The 22,354-nt window shown below is 32.6% G+C and overlaps 2 protein-coding genes across 4 annotated transcripts in view; one reads left to right on the top strand and one right to left on the bottom strand.

The window, feature by feature from the left end:
* Positions 1-22,354, top strand: part of LOC108905598 (protein tramtrack, beta isoform-like) — a 56,141-nt gene that overhangs the window by 6,187 nt on the left and 27,600 nt on the right. For all 3 annotated transcript variants that reach the window (XM_018708546.2, XM_018708545.2, XM_018708547.2), the window contains exons 2-3: positions 1,374-1,516; positions 5,067-5,231. In XM_018708546.2, the coding sequence (XP_018564062.1) occupies positions 1,379-1,516; positions 5,067-5,231 (303 nt within the window). In that variant the 5' untranslated portion in view covers positions 1,374-1,378. The remainder of the gene's footprint in view (positions 1-1,373; positions 1,517-5,066; positions 5,232-22,354) is intronic.
* LOC108905601 lies at positions 18,905-20,905 on the bottom strand. Its single transcript, XM_018708551.1, has 2 exons — positions 20,625-20,905; positions 18,905-19,623 (listed from the first exon to the last, which is right to left on the bottom strand). Exons 1-2 carry the CDS (start codon positions 20,800-20,802, stop codon positions 19,124-19,126), a joined length of 678 nt encoding a protein of 225 aa, XP_018564067.1. The 5' UTR covers positions 20,803-20,905; the 3' UTR covers positions 18,905-19,123.

Raw genomic sequence — 22,354 nt, 5'->3', positions numbered from 1 at the left:
TCCAACACCTTGACATGAGTTCATCCGTAAGATCACCATGTCCACCAAACACTCATACTTGTAATTATTATTCTTTATAAATATAATCGTACTAGTTTTCTTTATCTGTACTTCTATAGCAGTTTTTTGTTTGTTTTCATATCGAGATTACCATTTTTCTTAACCATCATAATATTCTCATATTTTATTTTCTTTTGGCGTCCTTTTATCTGTCGTAGAAGGATAGCAAAGGCCATCCCAATCGATTTTGCTTAAGGCAACTTAGTAATATAAAATTACCAGTATTTGGTCGAAAATAATAAGAGCGATACTAACAGGAATTAACACTCTTTTAAGAGTTCATATCCACTAGAATGTCAGGTAAATGGTAAATATCATATTTTACTTCACTTTTAAGGAGATATTAAACATTTTTTAATAAAAAGTGTTACTTTTATTTTAAATCACTGTGTTTAGTTTGTGCACATCAGTACCAATGACCTCTGACATTGGCCTAGTTTCGGTGAACAACATAATAACATTACACTTGATGTGATATGACAACAAAACGCTGGGCGGGCAATTTACGCCTACAATCATTTAAAAATTTCCATTATTTTTAGTATAAATACCTAATACAAAAATGTTTCCTAGTTATTCAAAGGCGTGGAGAAATATTAAGGACAAAACAATGTTTCTATATTAATCTCGAAACGTTGATAGTATTTCGAGAGAAATATCAACATGGATCGATTTGATGGCTAAGGCACTGAAAGTTACTAACTGAATAGCTGGCGTCTTTTATATCCCCTCGGGAGGGGGACAGACCTGGCATACAAACACAGGGAGGTAGAATGTTCTTTCAACCATAATTCAAACACAAAACGTGCATCTGTCCATGAACCAACCCTAAAGGAAACTCCCGGCCTTCGTTTTCAGACACCCCTCATAACACGTATTTCCTTTCGTTATCGATAGTTTTGGGTTCTAGGAACCCTCACCCTCCTATGATTGCTGATTATCATTCCGTTCCAAGTACGATGGTTGGGGTAGCTGGGGTACGAGAGTGAAATATTATATTGATTAAATTATTAACCAAAGCGCTTGTGCTTGGAGTTTTGTTATTCGTGTATAACATCGATAATACAGTAAATATTATATTTAAGGATCTGGAAAAACAATAAATTGAATATATCTGGAAATATTAAAGTTGCTGTTATTTTTTTAAATTCTTTCATATATCTCAATTCATAAACATGTCAAAAGGTTAAGGAACCAAAAGATTTGCTAACTTTTTGTAGACGAGTATTTGTAACTTTGCAATAATTTCGGAACATCGGCAAATTATGAAATCAATTACATCTGGCTTTGCTGACCCTGTTGTATTGTTGCAGGGAGGATGTCTGGGCAGCATTACTGTCTGCGATGGAACAATTATCAGAGCAATATGACCTCGGTTTTCCACCAGCTTCTCCAGAATGAAGCTTTCGTAGATGTTACTTTAGCCTGTAATGACTTATCACTAAAAGCCCACAAGGTAAGATTTTGTGAAAACGTTCATGGAAAAAAATGTGTGCCATTTTTTTATTGCCTATTAGAAAAGTTTTGTTTTGACGAAACAATTATTAAATGATGTTTTGCTGTAAACAGAAATAATAGAGCTCATGAGTCAGAATAATAACTTTTACGACTTTGTGTATATAAAAGTATTATTTGCTTCTCCTTGCTATGTTAATTATTACTATTACTATTATTATTTACTGCTCTTTATATATCTGAAATCTACAAACCACTAAAGTTATTTTTGGTCCATATTCGTTGAAATTATAATTTAATTTTGATGTATATACAAAGCTAACATTCCTAGCTTTTTAAGAAAAAAATCACCCTAACTTTTCCATATTGAAATAAATGAATACATAATCGACTGTTCAACACACATAACGTACGTGTAGGCAATTCGCAGTTGCGTTTATTACATATCCTGGTGGGGTAAATGGTCAATACAGCCCCTATAACTCCTGTCGTGGAAAGTACCTGGGGATTATGCATGTGCGCGCATTTCCAACAAACTTTTCGCTTCGTTTACTGTCAACGTTAAATAATAAATGACTGTGACACAATTTGGTCAATACCTTTTTACTTTTCTGAGAAATATCAGTTTCGTTCTGGGCTTCCCTGTTATGGATATTGGCAAATTACAATGGTTCTTATTAGATGCAATGTTCCACATTTAATGGTAGCTTTGTGTCAGTTTTCGCCAGAAGTAATTGGAGAAAATCGTACATCACGACAAAAGGTTAAAAATCAGTCACCAAAGAAGAAACTAATTGGGTCTGATGAACAAAAAGTGTAAATTTTAATTTGATTATTAAACATTTGTCTCAGTCGTGCCTGTCTAGAAAACTACTCTGAAGATCTGAAATTTAACAATAATATGAGATATTGTTATCTTCAAAAACTAACACATCTTATCTACTAAAAGAGTTTCAATACCTACATTGTAATTACCTAATCGCTTTGATTTTAGAAGTGTTTACGGAAAAATCAAAATACTCGTAAGAAATTAGTTAAGGGTAAATGCCTATACAGGGTGTCTCATAATTAGCTGCCAACCCTGAACAAGCCGATTCTATGATCAAAACTAAGTAAAAAAGTTCATATGAACATGGCCCTTAGTAAGCATTTCCGGACCCATGTTCATATGAACTTTTTACTTAGTTTTGATCATAGAATCGGCCTGTTCAGGGTTGGCAGCTAATTATGAGACACCCTGTATAATGGCATATATGGTGAACTTATTCCTCAATCTTACAAGATAAATTTATTATATTATATTAAATAAATTATATAAGTCGTTTATTTATTTACTGAATTAAATGAAATATTTGTTATGCATTCAAATTTAATAATTTTAATTATGTTACTTTAAACATAAATATTATGCTGCTAATTTACATCAATTTTAAAACATAGAATAAAGTGTTAATACTAACAGTAAGTACCTAAAGAAGAAACTTTTGAAAGAAATTGTTTCGATTTCATATTAATGACCAAATTTGAAATAAAAATGTAGTACTGTTTTGGCAATTCTAGCTTTTATCCGTATACATTCTAAACATACACTGCAATCTCTTTTGTAATACGTTACATTCTAGATAAATACGTAACATTTGAACTCATCAACTTCCTTAATTATATTACATCTTTCATACAGTTATTTATGATAATATAAACGATGCTATCAGTACTGGGATCTTAATATATAATATTTGCACAATAAACATGAGATATTGTTGGTTATCAGTCGTACCATACAGAAGCTGTGGACTATATGAGTACCCAACGATATTATTTTAATTCTCTTCTGAATTAGAATTTACTTAATAAAATTTTTAAAGACCAAAACCTCAAGAATTTCCCTAAGGACCATTTTGAAATACCGATAACCTACAAGACCGATATGAATTCGCTGCAAATTAAAGGAAGAATCATTAAATGTAATAAATGTAGCTGCGTTTTGTCTTTGATATTATTTGCGAAATAAAAATCAATAAAGCCCATAAATACACTATTAAAAGATAAATTATGGAATTATTGTACGAGTATAAGTAGAATTTATATTTTAAAATAATATCTAGCCGGGTAGGAACTTGGGGAAAATCGTTAAAAATTCAATTCTAACAAAGCACAAGTATTTGAAATGATAGAATGAACAGCATAGTCAAATATATTATACAGTGTCTGAACTACGAACTATGTGAAACGAATTTACTCTCGTTTTCCTAGAATAAATCACTTGATGGTCATAGACACTTTTCTTAAATTGGCACAGCATTTAGAAATTATTTAAATTCTAACACATTTTTATTATTTCTTAGAATAACCATAGAATTGCTCCAATCGACCAAAGATAATTTTGATTTTTAAGTCTTGAATTAACGACGCTAATAAACATGGTGATAAAACGAGTTTTAAAGAACCATACACCTCATCTCCAAGACAATATAGGAAAATTGTCAGTCTAAAATTTGTGCGGATGCCTATCAATCGTCTGAAAACTAAAAACGTGTGTAAAATATGTGTTCTACGTAAATATTTTGACTTTCAAATTAACAAGTCTCGCTCAACCTCAAGCGGTTAAATATTTGAGTATTGTTTTCGGGGACACGACCCATCAGTAAATAATAGAACATGAAAAAACATACGTACTAACCTAAAGTACAGGTAATTGAAATTTACCTGTTGGCTTTAATGGCATCTTAGGCGTTTAAGAGATGTATGAATTATATCAGATGTACTTCCTATCATATTACGATTGCGATCCTTTCTAGATAATCCACGGTTTATATAACGGCACTACCTGTAATAAACTTTTACTGTGTTCAGTGTATTTTTGCGTTGTTTAGAAAATCTATATTGCACTTTCATTTTATCACCGAGTATAATGGTAATAAATAACAATAATATTAAGAAGGTTATTAGGTATCTCTTTGTTGTTTCATCAGTTCAAAAAGTACGAAGAAAATCAGTTTCAACTACCACATGTTTTTCTGATTTTGTTATTATTTAAATTTAAATATATATATCATACACTTCATATAGATGTAGCAAGAGGTGTAAAGGACTAATTTTTTTTTAATTATAAAATGGTATTCGGGGATTGATTGTTGAAAACGAAAGGTACTACCCATTTTTTTAAGAAATGAATGAATTTTTGCTTTATTGCAAAAGTGTCATACTAATTAAAAGAAATTCAATAGTTTTTTCTAAAAATGTTTCTTAATTGTCATTACGGGAAACAATTATTTTAGAAAACCTAAACAAATTCGCCACTTCTTGAATGAATCTACTTGTTCTATCATTGTCTTGCTAAAAGGACAATTTCTTGTCTATAACTTATTTTATTCTCAGAATATGGAGGTGTAAAATTCTGTCCCCAAACACCACTTTAAAATTCAAAACTATTTTTGTTCATTACATCTTCTGTACTATCAGATCCCCAATACTTTTCGTGAAGAGATAAAGCCCATATTTTCTAGAATAAACAAGCGAAGACTCAGAACAATGACTCTCCCTTTTTCCAGGTAGTCTTATCAGCATGTTCCTCATATTTCCAGAAACTGTTGTTAGAGAATCCCTGCAAGCACCCAACGATAATAATGCCTCAAGACGTCTGCTACTCCGACCTCAAATTCATCATCGAGTTCGTTTACAAAGGGGAAATTGATGTCTCTCAGGCCGAGCTCCAGGTAAGTTAGCAGGTATAAAAAATGCATTTTCTTAGCTTTATTGACAGTGACGTAGGGATCGGGTTGTCAGCACATTTCAGGATCGGAATTTCTACAACACTGCACATATTAAGGTGATAGCGGTAGAACTTTCGATCCGTCGTGGAAAATAAGAAAATACAAATTATTTACAAACCTGAAGAGCGTTAACAATAAGAATAGTTGAGTCTGCAAAACAGCTCTTAAAATTAATAACAATCGACATTGTTAAAACATATTGAGAACCTCTGGGATTGTCCCCGACTTACATACCGCATGAAAAGAGATTAATTGTTGTATCCTTTTGTCCCTATTTTTTGTTCCGTTTTAAAATTCTTCTATTAATAAGCGCACATTTTTAAATAAATAAAATTAGCCAAGCCGAAAATATTTTACATTTACATTTTATAAGGCTTAGAATATTTTAAATGTAGACGCTGATTAACATAATTTACAAGACTTTGTTAACTCAAATAAGCAATTTAGTTTCTTGTGTAGTAGTATATTGTATTTGTAATAATCTAATGCAAATTTTATACCAATAATTGTGAAGCGAGAATCATGTTATACCATCCACAATTTTTTAGCCTTAAATTATACAAATTATTTAATCTAAAGACGTTCTTCACTTTAAATATTGAAAAAATAGTGACTTATTACTAATTGCTTTATTAATTATTGTTTTAAGTATTCACCAAAGTTTTTTGTATTGAATCAAATGCGGAGTGAAGCTGAAACACTTTTCATAAGGTGATAAACACATGTAACGTTTCATTTTCGAGATACAAGCGGAATCTAATGAGAAAAACAGATGACTCACTTCCGTGCCCGATTTTCTTTTGTTTTCCAATTCCAAGGCAAACAATCTGTTTTCTTAATATTTTTGACCAGCTTTGTATCTCTGCCGCTAAATAAATTAAAATCAAAGTGAAAATTGCACCATATTTTCGTCATAAAATTGATGTTGATTAACTTATAATTTGTTAATTGAGAATCGCTAATGGAGAAAATCAAAAATTTTCTCTGCTTTCCAAAGGTTCTTAAGATTTACATGCCTAAAAATATTTCAGTTTTTGGTAGAACACTAACAATGACATAATAAAATAGAACTGTTTCAAGATCTACTTGTTAAAATATCTATTTTTGTGTCAAAATAATTAAAATGTGTATTACACCTAAGGTAAAAAAGAACATTTTCTAAATTACCTTTACCTTTCAAAATGGAACTTCATGGAAAACAGTTTTATTTTCTTATTAATTAACTCAAAGGTAACTATGTGCTTAACCCTTAATTATGTCCTTCCGCATTAATTGATTTATTAACATTGACGACATTGAAGAAAACTTAATTTTCAATGCCTTCCTCAACTGTCACCATTTGCTGAGTCATATGGCGATGACTAATCGGCCTAGAAAGGCAAATCCAAGTGTTTGGAATCATTAGACTGTGCTTAAGCACATACCTCGAATTATTCTTCATCTTTCTCGCAGTACAAGACCTACACCTGGTTTATGACAAATCCTAGCATATAAAATGCTTGTAACATTGAACTAGTTGTTCAGAGCGCTCTCTTTTACGACTACGTGCTGAAAAGTTTATGCACAACGTCCCCTTTTAATTATATTCGTTTATCTGTCTTTCCTGCAAACTTACTTTCCCCTATCTCCTTATCTGACTTTCAATTTTATTTAACCACGTGCTGATTCAAGCTGATAGATTTCGCGAAAAAGATCCTGGTCAGGTTAACTATTTTTAAAGAATTTAAAAGAGCATGGGTCACTTATACCGTTTAATTAATCGATTAGGAAAATCCATCTGTCTTGTATAACGTGATGTTTAATGGATAGTAATGCTAAAGAGGAAAAAATGGGAATAATTATTTTAATCTCTTAAGATTTATGTGCGGATGGAAAAATAACTTTGTGTAAGGTCAGGCAGGTAAAAATAAAGGCTAAATTTGTAGCTGAGAGACTTTTCATGTTTATTGTTAAGGCTTCTCCTTTTTGTCTACGGTCTGTCTGCCTTCAAGTGGACACAAAGCCATAGATTCCTGATTTTTTAAATATACCAATTCTGTTTCTTTTGTCGAAAATGGCAAGAAATTATTTTTATTAGTAACATTTATGTTTTTGAAATTGTCAAAGCCCCTCACAATGCTTAGGCACCAATTTCATATAAAAACCTCCAATAGTCTTTGTTTTAGTATGGTTCAAATTTTGAAATCTACAGTCAATTAAATAACTTTTTACGGGTATGATAACTTTTTAGAAAATAACGTTGTGGAATACAGTAGATTCTTTCTTTTGGATTTGAACTAAAGGTAGCTAAATAATTTCTTTAAAGAATTTTCTCTCTGTATTAAATTTCCCATACAAATGGTTTTGAGGTGTAGAAAATGATCATACCAGTACATGCCTCTGCGCTGAATCTTATCGAAGCCAAAGTGTTTAAGATAACAGAATTTCGGGCCTTTTTCAAGATGTTTTTAATGTAAACAAAAAAGATTCGACGGCTTTGTATCTACCGGAACACGGATACTTTTGGTGCCATTTTTTTTCTGAAAGTGTTTATTGATATAATAAGTTTTGGATCGCTTAATTCGTTTGTCTGTTCTTTTTTTAATTTCAGATTTATCATAAATTAATATTTCGGATTTGTTACAGTCAATTTTTTACGCACTTGCACTAGTTTTGATTGAATGCACAAATTAGAGGAACAGTGTCTGCTTTTATGTGTTTGATTTGTTCGTAAATATTTCACGTATTCACTTTATCCTTAATAAATATAATAAATATTCCTGTTTAAATATTTCTCTTTCAAGCTTCCATTATTCCATCTATTTTTTATTTATTTATTTATTAGTTCCAGACTTTGTCTTTAAAGAGATAGCTATTTTTCATAAAACTTAATTTCTAATTCTATATTTTCCTCGCCGTAACGAAGACTAACATTTCTCAGGTTGATCTGATTTGTTGCTGCTCTCTTAAAAAGTAACTTTCTCCGTCTTCATAACGGAGCAGTTCTCTAAACTTACACTGTAACAGATGCAGTAATTTAATTCTGTTCCTCGTTGTCTTAAAAGATTATATTTTCTTGTTAATTGGCCAAACTGGAAATCCCAGTTGATGTAGTACAATTCCGGAATCCGTAGCCTCGGAAGAAGTAGAAACAGAAAAGTATGCGTTGTCTCTATTCCTACTCGTTGCTGCGGAAAAATGGTGAGCTGAAGGTCAAACAGGTAAAAATGATAATAAGATGGATATTTTTGGTTCGGTTCGGGAAGTGTACCATCATTTTAGGAAAAGTAACAGGTACTATATAAAATAAATTACGTTAAATAGTGCTTAGGCTGATTGAATAATGTTTTAGCTATTACATATTGTGTTATATACAGGGTGGTCCAAATTTTATGCAGGAAACTTCGAGGGCGGATAGATCTGTTTAAAATAATATGTGTTAGCCTTATAAACATTAGTCACGAACGGCCCCGTTTTAGAGATAAAGGGTGTTGAAGTGGTTAAAAAAAAATGTTTACAAGTTGTAACGGATTTATATTCTAATGCACAAAATACGTATAAAAGGTAATTTGAATTTTTTCTCTAAGATTCGCCGTTTTCAAGTTATTCATACCAATACAATCTCCTTGTGCAGACATTTCTAACCATAATATTACAGTGATATTTATGTTTATGCTTAAAAGTAGAATTTGTAAGCACATCAATAAAATTCTTTAAACTCGTTTCTACACCACCTGTGAGGTAGAGTTCCTTACGCGTTTTAGTTTCCCCTGGAAGCCTAACCCACTATCTTTACAAATAACAACTTTAATCAATATAATAATAAATGTACATTTACCAAAGGCGAGGGGTAGTGAATTTTCACAATCTGCATATCTGGTCAAAAGAAAAATCCTCATGATTCCTCCTCAATAAAGAAAATCCTCCGCAATAAAGTTTGTGGACCTTTCTTCTTGCCACCAGTCTAAATTCTCAGTCATTTATAAACTTTCTAGAAAACCATCTATTTGTATTATTAGAGGATGTTCCATTAAATATACGACAAAGTAGCTGGATACAATTATATGGGGCGATGGATAGGTAGAAGACCAAATGCCAATGTCAACCATAGTAGTGCAGAGGGTCTAATGTCTTAGTCAGTCAGTTTGCCATATCTAAACCACCTGGACTTCTATGTTTGGGGTTATCTGAAAAGTAAAGTTTACTCTACTCCAACAGATACAAGACCACAACTACTGCAACGAATAGAAGACGGGTGTAATGAATTAAAAGAAAACCACCACATGATACTAGCTTTAATTAATTCCATTAATAGAAGATGTCAGAAATGTATCGATGTGGGTGGTTCGCATTTTGAACAATTTTGTAAATACGTAACGTTAATTTTGTTTCTTGTTTAGTTGCTGTTGCTTGGTAAATATATTTTTATTATTTTGATTCAAATTCTTATTTGTAAAAAGTATTAGGCCTCCAGGGAAAACTAAAACAGGAACATTACCTCACAGGTGGTGTAGAAAGGAGTGTAAATAATTTTGTTGATGTGCTTACAAATTGCACTTACTTTTAAACATAAACAAATATTCTTGTAATTTTATGGTTGGAAGTGTCTGTCACAAGGGGATTGTATTGGTATGAATAACTTGAGAACGGCGAATCTTAGGAAAAAATTCAAGTTATCTTTTTTACGTATTTTGTGCATTAGAATATAAATCATTTACAATTACTTGTAAAAAATGCAGTGGCGTAGATTTTTTTGTAAAAAAAAGGGTGGCCCCCGTCTAGTTGTACACCACTGGTTGAACCTTTAAAGCTCATATTTTAGGGAATGTAAGGCCTACTATCTTAGATTATTATCTGTACTAAATTTCATTGTGATTACTAAATTTTATTGTAATCGGTTAATAGATTCAGGAGATATAGACAAATAATCATTTTTTTTAACAACTTCAACACCCTGTATCTTTAAAACGGGGCTGTTCCAGACCAATGTTTATGAGGCAAACACATATTATTTTAAAGAGATCTATCTGCCCCCGAAGTTTCCTGCATAAAAGTCGGACCACCCTATATTATAACGTAATAATTATTCAGATTTTATATTTTTTTAGAATAAGTTTTGTGTTTAGTTTAGTTAGTCGGACGAGGTGGTTCACAATTTACCCAAAAATGTTTGGTGGTGTGTGCTTTAGCCGACGAATGCTTATTCAGTATTATTGTGATTTCACAGTGCTCTTATTACTGTGGTTTATTGTTTACATTAGTCTTACAAGTATTCAAAATTGAACTATGTGTATAACAGCGTTTTTCCGAGTAGACTTTCGCCAAATGTTAATAGTTTCAGAAGTGCTTGGATTTTAACAATCATTTTGCATTCTGTCTAATTTACATAAATTCAAGTAAGATGTAGCTACTTTTGTTTACACTACTAAATTTAATCTAAGGTTAAGAAAAGTTGTTTTATAACTATATTCTCATGATTATTCATTTGTCAACTCCCTATTTGTCTATGCATTACAGTTCAATCCAGAATCTATTGTTGATTACACTTTCTAATGTTTATGTAGCTGTAGATGCACAGAACATAATATGTGTAAAAGATATATTCATGAAGCTTTCCAAATGTCATTTTGATAATAATACACATTAACGTCTCACACTAGATCTGCTCAATAATGGCTGACGCTGTTCAACTTCTCATGCTACTAGTTTGAAGCAAGATTTTTTCTCAGTGTGACAGAATTTTGTTTGTCGGAAATTTTTCACACTGGGGCACCATATATAAATTTTCTTCGAATACCATTTAAAATAAACGGTAATTTGTACAGAATCGCCACCATCTCTGTACGATCCTTTGTTCGCACCCAGCAAACCATTGAAATTTGCAACGTTTGCCGTGTGCAACTCGGTTTTCCCGATTTCCTAAAAACCGAGTCATTGCTCAAACGGAACTAAATAGCCGGCCTTTCAATGGCCCCGTCGCGTTTCGCCTTTTTTCTCACGCCGACTGCGAACTTTTCATATTATCCGTCACCAACTGACGTTCTGCGCGTTCTTACATAGAAATCGGCCATTGTTTATTCTTCTTTGTAAAATAATGGAATAGAAAGGAAACTGTACGCGGCCGTTTTCTATAATGCAGATGGCTCGGGCGGCCATAGGCGCACGTCTGAGGGGGTGTCATGCACTAGAAGAACCTTTGATTGTTTCAACGGATATTTCCTTTATTATAAATATTTGCGTTAGTTTCGATAAGTTATAGTTAAAAAAGGGGCCAATAATTCTTTCGTTGGTGATTTTTTTAGAAGTATGTAACGCCGTAATAGATTATCAGGTTCCGGAAAATTGGCATCTGTGAAAAAATAGAAATTGCTAGTATAACTCTTCAAAATGGGCACAATTGTAGCAGGCTTCAAATTTGCAGTTTGTAGAAATTATAGGTTGAATTACGCAAGTTCTTTATATATTTAATAAAATAAATATTTGAAATTCATTTCTTTTTTATTTTGTAATGCCCTGATCAGAGTGACCAATTCCTCTTGCGGTTTCCTATTTGCTCTTTTCGTTTTTCTGTAATGGCGGCCAATCATCAGTTTGAGTCAACTTGTATATCTGCTGCAATATTGAAACGCATTGAAATATTGTAAAACATTAAACACTGGCAAATATTTTTTTGAAAACGGTTTATCTCCATCAAGTTTTCGTGAGCACCACATAAAATCTTATATAGAATATATCTCGTTGTAAAATTCAAGAGCGCCCAACCTTGGAAGATAAACTTTCGCTAGACAATCTATATTATAATTTTTCGTTGCGACCGATACAAAACGAAGAGTTGGCCATTTATACACTTTCCATTACCAAGCGAATTTTAAAGACCCTGGATCAGACCTGTTGGAAAATCCATATTGGCTGGTTTATTAAGTAACCACCAAATTCTACGGTCAGCAATCGTCGTCAATAGAATTGTTACTTGTAGGTGATTTCATAGATTTTTTTAAACGGTACCTTAGAGAAATAATTCGTTCGTAACAGTTATTTTCTTAAACGTTCGATAGAGTTATTTTTTTAACTAAGCGGTGTCTTGCAATTCGTAATACAATTAATTGGGTCGAAAATTGGTAACAGCAAAGCGGGTTTAACAGCTGTCAAATTAATTTGGCGACAGTTTGAACTGCGGTAATAAATAGATATTTACTCTGTTTGTGATACATTTAGATAATAAAAAAATGGGATTGTTCTAAATTGACTCCCGATATTTACTGAACTAATCATAGATACATTCAAAATAAGGATAATAAATGAACCTTTAGGATACAAAAATGAACTATAAAAATGTGAAGATGAAATAAATTGTCTAAAGACATTCTTTGTTGTGTCCGTTTCTATTATTTACAGGTACCTAACCTGATGCGCTTAATACTTTAATCAGCTTTTTTGTAATGTGATAATTTTTTTAAATGTCATTACAAAAATAGCCCTGTTCTTATGTTGTAAATAATTTCCTGTATTTCTTAATAAATGTCTCAGAAAAAGGTGAAATCTGAAAGAAACTTCTTTTTAATAGATAATTAAAAATTTGCTTCCACTGGAGACTGTGCAATAATGCAAGTTTTTATGACCGTTATTGACGTGTTACATAAACTCAAAACTATATTTTTTTAATAAATATTTTGCCACACTTACATTCAATGTTTTTAATTTGGTATATTTATTATTTATTTAAAAAGAAAGGCTTTTATTGTTTCAGGCAACCCTTAAAAACAGTTAAAATTTAGTAATATATAAAAAAAATTGTTAAAAAATTGTAAAATAGCGTTAAATGGGTTTTTTCAGATTTTTAAATAGTTCTTACACCAAAAAATTGATTAAATTTTCATTTAAAATTAACACAATTTTTTCTTGAAACAAGTTCATCCAATAGACCTTTTTAGTAGTGACATCACATACGCCAAATTGTAGGCAACATTGTCATGAAGAATTTTCCAATATTTTCGCTAGATCGATTTTCGATTTTATATACTTTGGACATAAGTGCCAAAAAATGTCTTCTTTGTCATCACCTTAAATATCGCGATAATCTGGCAATATTAGAAATATTTAAGAAATTTCAAATCCCAAATTAAAAGAATTTACATATTTAAATGTATAGAACAATATTGACTTTTATAGTAATTCATAAATTAAAATTATATGAATGTTACTGAGTATGGGCATTAAAGCGATGTAGCCTCACAACAGGATATCATTCAAGAAAAGTTTGATATTGGTTAAGAGTACCTATGTCTATAATAATAAACCACTTGAAGAAAAAAAAATACTCGATAAACACGCTGATATAGCACAGTATCAAGAAAAAACAATAAAAATACTTAGTAAAACTAGAAAATGCCACCATCTGCGTATGAGGCTATTCTTTCCGAGCATGCGCATAAGGAATAACACGGCTAACGTTAAATTTTTACTTTATTTAAATTTAGGAATATTCTTTTATATCGTTTTTTGTAAGTTAGTGTATCTATTTTACCAAACACGTGTTGGTTGTTCTTAAATACTTCTAAATCCTTGCAAAAATAAATTCATTTTCATAGTATCACACAAAGATCAAATTCGATCTGTACAATATCAACTATGACCATTCGTTGCGGGTTGCCTAAATATGTGACGTCACACTAAAAGAATCTATTGTATTGAAATAATGACACTTTTGTTGAATTCACTCAACTATTTGTTAGGTAAATAAATATGAGTTACATGATACAACATTTTAGATAGCTTACTAAAGCATATGTGTCATATTTGTACCCCATGGTACATCTAATACTAACTAAAATTAATGCTTGATTACAATTAAATAAACCCATTTGTTATATGTATGAGTCCAAGCTACGCGCGGTAGTTGTTTGGACATAGCTTTGTATTCGTCCTACTCTGAAATACGTAATATTGACTAGGGAAGGACTGATTTTTACATAGTATTTTCTTAATCCCACTATTTTGGTTTTTCTAACTAAAAATTGTGTAATTGTATTAATAATCTCGTTTATTTTATAAATCATGGGTTCATTCAAAATAATTTCACTCATAAGTAACTTTGAATTGACTCTATGTTACTTTTTAAGGGCCATATAACTCTACAGAGTGTTATTTTATTTTTGTAGGTGTAGGTACTTAAATTTAAAAAACATTGAAACTTAAATTTTCAAAAAAAAATACTAACTTCCAATAAATATTGTGTTAGTAGTTTTCGAACATCTCGTATAGAGTAGTTTGTCGATTTCCTCATTTCATAACAGAAAAACAGATAACAGCAGATAACAGCAAGTGCAGATGGTCCACCTAGGAAATTGTTAATTCCTAATTAGGAGCAGAACTATCGTTTTTAGAATATATCTGCCATGTGTTACCAACAATTAGACCTTTCACCTTGACGCCACTGCTCCGTCTATTTCGTTATTTTCTCAGAGTGGGCTTCCAGTACGTGTTTGTACAGTTTCCACGTTTTAATTCGATGTTAATGGCTATTTCACTTGGGAGAACCCGTACAATGCTCTCTCATTTTCTATGAGACTGGCTATGGTTTCGCAACGTGAGCAGGGTTGCTGCTATTGCGATTATCCGCTTAGTCCTAGTTTTGTGTCGCGAAATCCATCGCGGTCGCCGACTATTTCCTCCATTCTCGATTCCTCACACCGCGTAATCGTAATTAGCTTCACCTTTGAAGACCCAATAAAAGCGCTTTGGTTGCGTAACACAACAGAACCGAAGCACCCAATGAGTGAGACATTTCGATATACAGGGTGTCCCTGAAAAGGATGGACAACGCTTGACCACAGGTTCCTTGGATGAAAACAAGACTATTTAGCCTAGCTTACCTATATACAAAAGTGCACGCCTACTGAGATATAGCGTTCTAAATATAGAACAGATAACCTAGTTCTTTTCAAATAATTTGAAAACTGTTTTTCTTAGAAACTTCAAATTTGGTACACATATTTTTTTATATAAGGACAATGTTAATATAAAATTTGGTGAGAATACATATACAGGATGTTCTCTTTCTAGTGCATGTGCGCCACTGGCTATCCCGTAACTTTTTTGTATGTACGCCAATGACGACAGAATTTATGTTTTTAAAATTAAGCGCTATTTTAGAGATTTTTTGCCTCTTACAAAATTTTGATATCGTTTATGGATTTCGAGTAAAATTGGCATTTTTTACACATTAAATAATATAAAATCGGTTTAAAATAATTAGAACAGTTTAGTACGAGGTGCCATATAACAGAGAAACAAATTCATAACAATAATTAAAAGGTTCTGTGTCAAGCTAGCTGTGATTTAATTTTAGCTCACTTGATTTTTTATTGCAATTTATAGTTTTGCTGAACAAACTGATATGTTAGTAGTTTTGGGTTATTGTGAAGGAAATTGTTGTGCTACTGTTCGAACATATGCTGAAAGTTTTCCTAATTGAAGAACTCTAAATCATAAAACATTTGCTAATGCGAAGAGACGCCTTCGGGAAACAGGACTTTTTTTTTTACCTGTAACATTAAATTGTGGATAATGTACGGCCGGAATTATTCAGCTGGAGGAACAAATTTTGGAAAGGGTCGAAGAAATTCCTCAAGTAAATAAAAGGGGTTTAGCGGCAGAGGTTGGATTTCAAAAAGTTCCTTTAATAGAGTATTAAAAGACCAGTTATTACAGGTTACAGGTATTACAGGGTACAGGTAGGTATTACAGGTTGTTAAAGGTCTAACAGGTGGATAGGTAGAGGAAATAATGCCCCTTTAAAATGGCCACCTCGATCCCCGGACCTAAACCCATGTAATTATTTCATTTGGGGTGCGTTGAGGACCACAGTTTAAGATAACTTTTCAGTAAATACAGAAAACGAATATGGGAAAGAATACAACATGAAATTGATGTTATGAGAGGTAATGCAAATTTATTGGATAATTTCTAATTTTCAAAGAACTAGTTTGCGTTTAAGAACAAGAAAGTAACTTTGAGCATTTACTGTAATATTATTTTAATGTGATTACAAATATCAGTTTATTTAAAATGTTAATGTTGACTTTCTTACATTATTAATTGATATTGTTTATTTAAAATATTAGTGTTGATTTTTATTTTATTGACTGATAATGCTAATACAAAAAATGTGTAGTTATTTTTTTTAATGTGATAAATTATTTTTTATAAATCGGAATTTTTGACTATAGTTAATGTATAAAAAATGCGAATTTTTCTCGAATTCTATAAACGATATCGAAATTTTGTAAGAGCAAAAAAATCTTCTAAAATAGTGCTTATTTTGAAAAATATAAATTCTGTCGTCATTGGCATACACACAAAAAAGTTACGGGATAGCCAGTGGCGCACAGGCACTAGAAATAGAACATCATGTATATGTATTCTCTCCAAATTCTATATTTGCTTGCCCTTATATAAAAAAATAAGTGTACCAAATTTGAAGTTTCTAAGACAAATAGTTTTCAAATTATTTGAAAAAAATAGGTTATCTATTCTATATTTAGAAGGCTATATCTCAGTAGGCGTGCACTTTTGTATATAGGTAAGTTAGGCAAATAGTCTTATTTTCATCCAAGGAACCTGTGGTCAAGCGTTGTCCATCCATTTCAGGGACACCCTGTATCATTTAATTGGGATTACACTCATAAAAATTTTATGTAAAATTATACACTAGATCACTGGCTGTTTTGGCGTCACAGTAGGTGATGTAAATTTGCTTCATTCGAGTAAAGTTATATGTAATTTTGTTAAATTATTTTAATTCTCGGATAAACATCGTTTACCTGTTAAATTCGCTCATTTACCTTGGATTAACTAAAATGTGAAAATAAAACGTTTTTCCACGTGCACGCATATGACACGAAAGGGTATGCCTAAGTTGCACCTGTAAAGATGAGACTGCGTTTATTTATGAGATTTACTGCCTATTATTTTGGAAGTCTGGTATAAAAAGTCTGTTATGAGAGGTATCGAGTCTATCCACTCATCTGTTACGATTTGTCGTTACGTGTGTACCTGGCATTAGGAGTGTCGGACAAATTCCCTCCCTTTAGAGCACGTGTTCCGTCACCGTTATTTCTCATTCCTGTGAAATCGTGTCTGCCGCATCTATATTCTCTAGGCCTAGACCACCTATTCCACATTCTATTTATAGCGGCCTCATGACGTGACAGTTTCCTTCACACCTGCGATACAGCCAACCAGAATGGAAATTATCTGTTAGGGACGTCGTGACGAACAAGGCATATTTTTAAAATGTCGTCTGTTTTCATTAGTCCGTAATACCTTTTTATTAGGAGAAGAAAAACTTTTGCCAATGATAAAACTGTACTCGTTGCTAAGCATATTTAAGCTATTAATGGTTTATAACGTGAATAACGTTAAATAGCTAATCAATCTTAATGATTTTGTTAATTTCCTCATAAAATTCTACATTTGGTAATTGACAAATTTCATATAAACATAACAGCTGTTAACAAAGAAAAATAATTCGTTATTACGTTCAGCTTCACCAAAGTTTCAAAGTATTTATTTATTGGACCAAATCGTAGCTATCTTATTTTGTGATGTTCTTTTATTAAACAATTAAACAGAATCTAGATAAAATAATTATTGTGAGAGTAACTTATGTAATTTCGAACGAATCTGGTGATTAAACATGTCAGCTCCGATAACATGATAAGGTATCGGGGTTATTTGTACGCATTATCCAAGCCATTTCGACATCCTAGACGACACGATGGTCTCAGCGTAAGACTCCAGGTCCACATAGGTACTTGTACATCTTTCTGTGTAGCGAAAAGTTAAAATTATTGCTAATTGGTATGTTCCTGGAACATTTTTTGTTAGTGAGAGATTTGTTTTAGTTCGAAAACTACTGCACTAGTTGATGTAGGTACCTACTTACATTTCTTTAATCATGTTTTCTTTAATCATGTCCTTCATCTATGTTTTTCCATGTCGTGACCCTGTTCTGTTATCTTTATCTATTTTTTAGGTGTTACTTTAATACCTCTGAAAACTTTATCGCTAATAACAGACCTTGAAGATATTTCATACTTTTAAATTTGCCGAGATACAATCCAGGAATATGCCAGGTTTGAATCGCGACCTTCTTTGTTTATTTAAAATTCATTGTTGTTTGAAAGAATACAAATATTTTAACTATTTAGGTAAGTATTTATTTTGCAAATCATTTAGTTTGACTAACTAAACTATATAATCCTTCTAAGTCTACAGATTTACTTTTGTCTAGAAAAGAAACAAGGGGAATATGTATAAACTTAAAAACAATGTACGAAAATCTAGTAATACGTAATATACAGATTTAAAGTGACGTATTTAGGAACAAAAATGCAATTCTAAGACTTCACTTTTTTAAAGAATATACACTGTTGCGTCTCGATGAAAGAAAACGCATCCTTAAACTCTTAAAAACGTTACACTTCTTAATTGTATGCACAAAATATTCAATGATTTATTAAACCTCTTAATTACGGGAATCATAACCACAAGTATCTAAAACCACTCAACTGTTAACGTGATGAAAAGAAATTACCAAGGAGTAAACCAATAATTATGTCTTCATTTTTGAGTTGATCTTTCCCTGGATAATTCCAGTTGATACTAAAATTTGTGCATTTTTGGGCATGTTTATTTAACATTAAAAACAGTGAATAATCTGAAACCTCCACAGCCGCTAAACTCAAGGTTTACAGCTTAAATGCCGTTACAGTCATAGAAAAAGTATTTAGTAACTTGAGCATAAGCCATCAAGTTCTCTATCACAATGCACAGCCTATATAGTTGCGCCGCTTTCACTCAGACGTCGCCTGATGGTAAGTCATCAGCAGTTCCATCACGTCTATCCTGAATTTCAGCTTCTGCTCCGTTCTGAGCGTCTGCAAAGTGGGTAGCAACGACTTGAAAAAGTTCATGTCATCGTTGTCCTGAAGCTCGTTCTCAACCACTTCAGGGAGAAGAGGATCCACGTTGGTTATGAGCTCTTCTTCCTCGTCCAGACCAGGTGTCGCTATTTCCGAATTTTCGTCGTGTTCCACCATTTCGAGGAGGTCCTCTTGAGTTAGCTCAGCCTCTTCTTCGTCTTCTTCTACCTTTACGTTGGTTTTCGAGGTGGACCCGAACCTTGATTCTCCTGATCTCGCTCTGGGATTGATGACCCTCCTCAGAAATGACATTTGGTTGTAGTAGATGTAGGACCTTATGGGCTTGGATTTCTTTGACCTGTCCATCTTCATGCGGATGTGTCTCACGTAGGCGTCCCTGAGGTTCTTCCATTTTAATTGTATGTCCCTTCCTGGGAAAGAAAATTGCAATAAGTGTAAGTAGTCCAAAGTTAAATGTATACATTTTAATTTCAAATTTTTGTGGATAAATAACAGGGTATATTTAGTTACTTCACGTAAAATTTATTTATTCTAATGTACTTTTCACTAATCAAGAAAATTGCTCTTAAATCTTGATGAAGAGCTCGATAACCACCCACTGAGAATTTGACCCGTCGGCGCTCCTGTTTTTGTTTGTTTGCGGGCAAAAGTTATGTAGATACGCATACAACTGGCGACATCTATCAACGACGCGTTGTAAATAATGACTACCCAGTAACCACAAGCAGTGCTTCCAGCTTGTGAGAAATTTCCCTTTTCATGGGAAATATTATCTTAAAAGGTCAAATATAAAATATAAGATAGTAGCATATATTTAACACTACTAAAAAATTACCGATTTTATTAACTAAAGTTAACAAATTCTCAGCCTATGTAATGTAAATGAAGAATCCAATTCCTTCTAAAATTACTTATTTTTCAATTCATGAGAAAATTGATAGCAAAAAAGGGAAATTTAGCCATTAGGATTTTTTTGTCCGAGTTGGCAGCGTTGCAGGGTTACTAACATTTGGTTACCCAAAATCCAACATTCAGTTGCGGCAAAAATCATTATGTTTTCACAACGCAGTCACTACGTAAAATTGTTTCTCTTTAAAGTTTAGGCAAAAAGGACTGTTTGGAATTTGTTTCTAACTTAAAACTCGTAATACTTTAAATAAGGTTTTAATACGGGGTGTGAAAAAAATAAATAATTCGATCAAATTTAAGATAATAACATTATAGATCGTTCAAATCGGTAGCCAGTCGCCAGTCATTACTTCAGTCGCAAGCAGATGCTTAAAAGTCGCTCTAGTGGCGAAAAATTGCCTAAGTTGGCAACTCTGAGCCCCATCCGCTTCACGACACGAACAGCAATCCGCGATCTGCGATAAAATTCAAACAAAACGTCGACCTAACGAACGCCACTCACCTATCTGGGCCCGCTCCTGTTCCGTCTTGTCGGCGAACTTCGGGCACATAATCTGGCACACCTCCAGCCACCCGTCCTTCTTCATAACGCGATCCTTGTAGTCCTCCGAGTGCGAGTCCCACAAGGCGGGCCTCCTCTTCACGGCCTCTATGAACTGCTCGACGGCGATCATCTGCATGGTTGCGCCCTGGGAACGGCCGTGTTTTTTTCCGAATTCGGCGGCGGTACAGTCCCCTCCCGAAGCGGACAAACACTGCCGAGACGGGACGAGCGATAGACGACAAAAGTCGCCGTGCAGCGCCCACTACGTCGTAGCACGCCTGTCGCGTCTGGGCCGGTCGCCCGCCGCCGCGATAGGCACGGAAAAGGGACCGGTTCGGCAAAAAGCCGTCTTAAAACGATGTCGTCTGCGTCTTCCTCTTGGTGGATCCAGTAGGCGACGTAATCGGTATGATGAACAAAAGGTAGCAAATGCTTTTGCTGCATATTTTCGAAGAAAAACCTTCAGTACACTGAAAGAAATACACGTTATTCATTATTAGAAATATAAAATTGGTATTGTAAGAACATTGTGTACAAAATGTCTATATAAGTTAGTTTGAACTATATAATAAGAATAAGTGACAATCATTTGTTTTTCAACCCCCCAGTCAGGGGTAAAAAAAAATATAATAAAGGGGTTTATCTAGATAACTCAAAAGGGGTAAGGCTACAAAAAAAAATATATGAAAGTTGTAGAGCATAAAATTCTACATAAAAATGGTCTATAGACTTTTTGTTGTACTACTAAAATAAACCAGAGTTAGGGTAGCTAGAAGTTAAGGGATGACTTCAAAAATTAAAAAAAAAATCATAAAGAAAAGTATGAATGAATTTTGTAATTTTTTTATCTATTCTAAAAAATGAAACTTTCTTTTCAGAGAAATAGAAATATTTTTTAATTTTTAATAAAAAAGTTATGACAAATTCAATTTTTTAATCGTTATTTTTTGTGATTTAACACTAAAACAATTTTTTCAATGCCATTCGATTGATTATTTAAAATAATGAAAAGTTGCTTTCGAAAATCTGTTTTACGATAAATAGTCATCACTGAAGCATTTTGGCTATCAATTTTTTCGGATGGAATAGATTGTCGTGAAATTTGAACTGTAGCTAGGGAATAGCCCAAGAAACAAAAGGTATATAGTGCCGATGTGTGCTGTTACCCTAGGGGTGGATGCCACCCCTTCTGGAGGGTGGAAATTTTTTTATTAAAAATAACCTCAGAAGTCAATTTCGAAGATAGCTATAATCGAAACGTAGCGGAAAAATTAAAGGTTTTTCGAGGAAAACTTATATAACACTTTTTAAAATTCTTGAAAAGACCTTTAAATTGAATTGTGGTAAATGTAGTTAGCATGAAAACTAATGAAGTTACAATCAAAATAAAATGATTGTCTTGATTTTGGAGAAAAAAAAATCGGTATTAAAATTAATGACTTGACGGAAAAAAAATTAAACGTTTTCCTTCTGCAATTTACTTTATTTATGTATTAACAGTAGATTCTGGGAATTTGATTTTAGAAGCCTAAATTTAAAAAGATATTTCATTTAAGTACTTTTGAATAAAATTTTTCAATTTTTTAAAATATCGCCTTTTTCAAAATATTTCAAAAACTAACAAAGGTATAATAAAATGAAGGAATAAGAAATTGTTGGGTTTTTTCTTACTGAACAATTTGCTTTTT

The sequence above is a fragment of the Anoplophora glabripennis genome, unplaced genomic scaffold, assembly GCF_000390285.2.
Source record: "Anoplophora glabripennis isolate ALB-LARVAE unplaced genomic scaffold, Agla_2.0 scaffold53, whole genome shotgun sequence".
NCBI classification, from domain to species: Eukaryota; Metazoa; Arthropoda; class Insecta; order Coleoptera; family Cerambycidae; genus Anoplophora; species Anoplophora glabripennis.
This window is presented reverse-complemented; position numbering and strand designations above follow the sequence as displayed.

What these genes read in the sequence shown, in the direction of transcription:
- LOC108905601 (XM_018708551.1), bottom strand. Translation starts at nt 20,802, where the DNA reads ATGCAGATGATCGCCGTCGAGCAGTTCATAGAGGCCGTGAAGAGGAGG. An exon ending in ACAGGAGCGGGCCCAGATAG is followed by an intron (nt 19,624 to 20,624) that starts GTGAGTGGCGTT and finishes TTTCTTTCCCAG; the next exon opens with GAAGGGACATACAATTAAAA.